Here is a 5465-nt window from a genome sequence, read left to right on the forward strand (position 1 = left end):
TTGTCGGCCAATACATTGGTTTCGCAGACCAAACAGATGTCATAACTTTCTCTAGTTTATTTGATCGAGTCTCACCCTCAATTCTTGTGTTCATCCTTTGGGATAAATCCATGATTTGAGGTAAAATGCTCTTTCATCTAAACTATGAAAATTATGGCTTCATCTTTTTCAAAACTAAATTTTTTAAAAACGTCCTTCCGAAGCGGGAAACGGAATTTCAATTCCGATGACCGACAGCTTCTTACGGGCAAACCCCACACCAAAAATAGTGCCGACAACACCGATGAATAAGACTAAGAAAAAGGAAACTTTCGAAGAAGGGGACCTAGTGTGGATTCAACTAAAATTTTATACTGCGTTTTATTTTATCCAACCAAATACTAAAGTTTCAAAATTCTCTCCTTTTGGTTTACTTCTCACTACAAATCCATCGAACCAAATAGCCTCTTAGTTGTTATGTTATTATGTTTAAATATCTTGCTTTGATAATGTAGCTTAGTTTGATGTTTGTATAACCTTTTTTAATTTATCATTTAATATTATGATACTATCATTTTAGTTAATATTTTGTGGAATTTGTTACTCTTTATTTTATTAGGATATTAATATATTTTTTCTTATAGCACACTTAAAATTTATAGAATAATTTTTTCCTTACATAATTTCTTGAATTTGAGGCTTACACCTCGAAACAATCTTGAGATTTGCAGCTCATCGCACGTATAAAAAATATTTCCATACATAATTGTGCAATTTTAGAACTTGTTTTTAATGGAAATATTAATTTTAACATTGGTTTGTCTTAGCAAGAATAAATCAAAGTTTGAGATGTTATTGGGTGTTGAGGGAGCAGTGTTTGTTAAGTATGCAAACCTTAGCAAATCCTAATATTTGACGTCTTATCACAAAATGATTGTTATGCAGGGCTGACCATGTGTCTAATTTGGAACATTATAGCAACAACAACTGCTTGGATTAAGGGGGAAGGTGAACATTGATTTCATGTCATCTATTTTTACTTGGGGCTTATCTCTCTGCCAATGCAAGCTTTGGGATTATTTGAGATACTGATTTTAGTTTTCCTCAAAGGTGTAAAGATCTGGTTGCTTTCTATCATCTTCTTTATCTCTGGTGTCCCTGGTGCCTATGTGTTATGGTACAGGCCTCTTTATAATGCCATGAGGTATTGATATTTAGCATTGCTTTTTCTGATTTTCATTTTTGTTCTCTCTCCTTTACTTTATTCACTACTTATATGATTAGATCAGCGAGTTTTTACGTTATTGAAGTTGTAACTTGCAGGACTGAAAGTGCTTTGAAGTTTGGATGGTTTTTCCTGCTTTACCTGGTAAATTATATGTAGAATAGTTTTGTATGCGACATTTGGATAGACATGAAAATAATGGATGTTGTATTTTAATCTAAAATTAGGTACATATTGGTTTCTGCATCTATGCTGCGGTGGCTCCTCCAATATTCTTCAAGGGAGAATCTTTGACGTGAGTTCCCTTGTGATGAAAATTCATTGTTCAATGATCTTTCATTAAGATAAATTATCATTCCGTTGCTTTTGCTGTTTCAGGGGAATTTTGTCAGCTATAGATTTATTGGGAGACTATGTTATAGTCGGGGTGAGTATCTCATATATCTCATATCAGAAGTTATAGATCTGATTTTTGTGCATGGATATCTCATTTTAGACAAGAATGTGGTATGATACTATTGTTTATTTTTTAATTCATGATTTGTCGGATTGCCTTGTTTAGTAGAGCAACATCAATGACGGTAACATTTTACTAAGAGCATCAGACAGTTTCTTCAAAATGTCGCGCAGTAGTGTTTATTTTAGCAACCTATATTTTACATGTTTGCGGGTGCGAGCTATCTATACAATACTTTTTAGGATTTTTCGGTGTGGATGAGGCTATAGCTTTTAGAATTATGGCCGAGTTGCTAAAATGAAGAACTTTTTCTGAAATTATTATGTGATAAGAACATATCATGAAGAATTAAGTGTAAATCCTATAAAATTGCTATTAGGATAGCTATGGATTTGAGTGTTGTGCAATAAAAAAAATTACTAATGGCAATTTTAGCTTGATGAAAAAAAAAAATATATCAAAACAGGTGTATTACAAAATTTGACATAAATTATGGAATGATTGTATTTGATGAACACTTAAGAGTAACATCTAATGATGTTAAGGCAAATGATAATTAGACTAGGCGATTTGATCATGTATAATAAAGAGGATAGATTGTCTGATTATAGATGGATGATCAAAGTTAGTATCATATGATTAGGAAGGCAATGGGATACTAAAGATAACGAAATTATTCAAAATGATTTGTAAAAAATAACTTCAACACTTTAGACAACACTGAAATGAATGAATGAAAAATGAGTAGTCATAAATTTGATACCAAATAGTTGAAATTAGGCTAATAACAGTGATGATGAATCTTAGCTATAAAATTGCTATTGCTAGATTTTATTTTGGATTCTTCCATTTGTGTTTATACAAATAAATATATTTTACCATTTTGATGCCCCACTTGTTCAAAACTTTAGGCTTTGTCCATATGCTTATTCTTACTTATGAGTTGTCAGTCTATATATGCGTATGTGCGTATGGTGAGCGAGGAGGTTTTCGTGATGGTTTTCTACTGCATATGGACAACCCAACTTTATTCTGGGCTGAAGCCTTGTCCCTCTAAATGTTGAGTATTTGTCCAATGCTTGCTTTTAGATGGCCTGAACACTTCCCGGCAATCTCTATTTGGCACAAATTCTTCATGAAGTTTTCATTGTCCAATTGTAGTAGGACGTGAAAGGTCTGATCTGAGCTAGATCCGACGCAGATGGTTGGGTCAAAGTAATTTGATTTAATCTTGAGCTGAGCTAGTCTTTTTTATATTGTTTCTGACCTTGATCAATCTAGACATGGCTCATTAAGTTTGATTCATAGCGATTGTTTATTTGATTTTAGTTTATTTTCTATTTTCTAAGAAAAATTATTATTTTACACGCATGCATCAACTGTTGATGGATTTATTCATATATCTATATACATTTCAACCTGTTATGCTATCATTAATGAGCTAGCATGAGTTAATTTAGGCTTCATTCAATTCAAGTTGATTTAAGCTTGATCCAACTCATTTTTTATATCAAAAATTTTGATTTGAGCTGTGTCAAAATTCAAATGAATTTTCGTGTCAAATTCACGTCCATGCCTGATTGGAATGACTCTACCCTTCCAAGATAGTGAAGAACTCTCTTTTTTACATGAAAAATCAATGGCGAGTCAAGAAGCAATCTCTATTATTGTACTTGCCAGTTTGGTCTTCCTTTCAGGAGAATTTTCTTGGCCGTTTTCAGAAGGTTGTGTTTTGAATTGTAACTTCACAGTCTTGCGTCATGCATTCAGAGTTCGTTTTCAATATTTGGCTAACTTAATGCTTTTTCAATTCGCATAATTGTGCAATAATTAATTTAATGTGATTCAAATGTCCACTGATTTCTTGGAGCGTGTCTCTGCATTTGTTGGATATTTTCAAATTGCAGAGTTTGAGAGTCCCATTACTGTCAGATCATTTGGTTGTGCGGCAGAATGAAATAGATTTTTATAACCAAATTATTAGGCAGGTAGCAGGCTCTAGTATGGGGCTCTGATCATTTGGAGCCTCTTTTTTCTATTTCAAACATAAACGAATTCATTTTTCCTGCCCAGTTTTAGATTTGGGGTTAATTTAGATCCAATTTCCTTTTAGTTATAATCAAGGTGGATCTGTAATGGATTTCTCTTTACATATTTCCGTGGAATTGTAATGGATTGCTGCAGTAGATTTCCATGAAATTTGCTTGTGACGCCCTTTTCTTCAACTTAACCTCTACTCTTTTGCTTTAGATCTTCTACTTCATTGGCTTTGGTTTCTTCTGCCTAGAATCGCTGCTCAGCATCTGGGTCATTCAGGTGATTTCTTCCTCCACAGCTTCTTCATCTGCTGCTCTGTTATTCATTTGTTTAACCTAAAATGTTCAATAATTGAATGAAAAAAAAAAAGAGGCATAGAAACTTGTTTTTATTCTTAATAATTGAATGAAAAAAAAAAAGAGGCATAGAAACTAATAGGGCGGTTTGGGTCCACTTTTATTCTTAATTTTCTATTTTTTATTCTTAATTTATTTTGTTTTATGTTTGATTTGAAAAAAAAATAAATTGATATATTTTATTAAGATATGGTTAATTTTAAAAACAACTCAAAGACACCTAAAAATTATTTTGAGTTTTTTAAAAAACAGGCAAATTAATTTTTAGAAATAAAAAATAAAAATATATAAAAACCTGAATAAATATATATTTTTTTAATTAAAAAAAATTGATCTCAAATAAGCCCTTATTAGTTATACATCCTCATGCCCATAGTATAATATAAACGATTTGTGCTTGAGCACGTGTAATTTATATCATGTTGCGCATTCAATTTTGAGTTGTTTGAATTCAACTCGTATTTGAATATGAACAGGAACATAGTGAGCGTTAGCTCACTCAAAACTTGATAGGTTCGTGCTCGTTCGGTCGGCTAAAGTTATTCAGTTTGTGAATAACTGAGTTTTTTTAACATCCTTATTGATTACTTTATTTTTCCTGTGCAGCAAGTTTACTTATACTTCCGTGGTAATGGAAAAGCGGCGCAGATGAAGCGCGAGGCCGCTGCCGGTGCCTTCAGGGCAGCAATCTGATTTTGAATCTGTGTTTAAAATAAGGCTGATAGCTATCCGTAGAGCTTGATGTCCATTATTATCATTTTAGTAAATATTTGGTGCTTTTTTAATTTTTTTTAAAGGTTTGCTATATGAAATGGCAATGTTTGACATCTCATGTTGATTTTTCCTGCTGCATTATATAATGTTATCATTATTGTTACAATAGCTTCTAGACATGATGGGCTGATCGTGTTATGTATAAATTGTTAGGTTTGCAAGTCAGTTGTGCTCATCTTCCTCCCTTTTCAACTGATTTATGCGCAATTTAACGAGGGAAACTGGAGGTACTGTTTGGTTTGATGGGATTTTAAGTTAGAAAATTAGACAGTAGGCTTAATAAGTTCATATTTAAAAATTAGAGGGCTAGTTTGTTTCTTCCTTCGTATTTAGTGGTAGTTTAAGATAAATTAGTAATAAAAGAATTTAGTGTACGAAAATAGGGTAAAATTTGTGTACGTTGTAGTAAGATCATTTTCAAAGTTTAATTTAGTACAGCAATTCTATGTGATTAATAAACAGAGCAGCATTTTATAGCGGCATATAATAGAAAAAACAATGCTCAGATTTTCTGAGAATTAAACTTCACCAACAAACAATCATCACAAGTATTAAGGGGAAAATTCAGAGTTAATGAATCTATAAAGGATTAAAACTAAAAATTTTTTAGAATTTAAAATTGAGCTTTCAAACACAA

At 32.1% G+C, this 5465-nt stretch overlaps 1 protein-coding gene across 1 annotated transcript in view; it reads left to right on the top strand.

The window, feature by feature from the left end:
• LOC110025839 (secretory carrier-associated membrane protein 2-like) overlaps positions 1 to 4934 on the top strand; it is a 70505-nt gene extending 65571 nt beyond the window's left edge. Inside the window, exons 7-13 of the mRNA XM_020726506.1 lie at positions 925 to 987; positions 1090 to 1183; positions 1303 to 1348; positions 1432 to 1499; positions 1583 to 1631; positions 3912 to 3977; positions 4661 to 4934. Coding sequence (XP_020582165.1) covers positions 925 to 987; positions 1090 to 1183; positions 1303 to 1348; positions 1432 to 1499; positions 1583 to 1631; positions 3912 to 3977; positions 4661 to 4747 — 473 coding nt within the window. The 3' untranslated portion in view covers positions 4748 to 4934. The remainder of the gene's footprint in view (positions 1 to 924; positions 988 to 1089; positions 1184 to 1302; positions 1349 to 1431; positions 1500 to 1582; positions 1632 to 3911; positions 3978 to 4660) is intronic.
• The last annotated feature ends 531 nt before the right edge of the window (positions 4935 to 5465 follow it).

Source organism: Phalaenopsis equestris, unplaced genomic scaffold (genome assembly GCF_001263595.1).
Source record: "Phalaenopsis equestris unplaced genomic scaffold, ASM126359v1 Scaffold000334, whole genome shotgun sequence".
NCBI classification, from domain to species: Eukaryota; Viridiplantae; Streptophyta; class Magnoliopsida; order Asparagales; family Orchidaceae; genus Phalaenopsis; species Phalaenopsis equestris.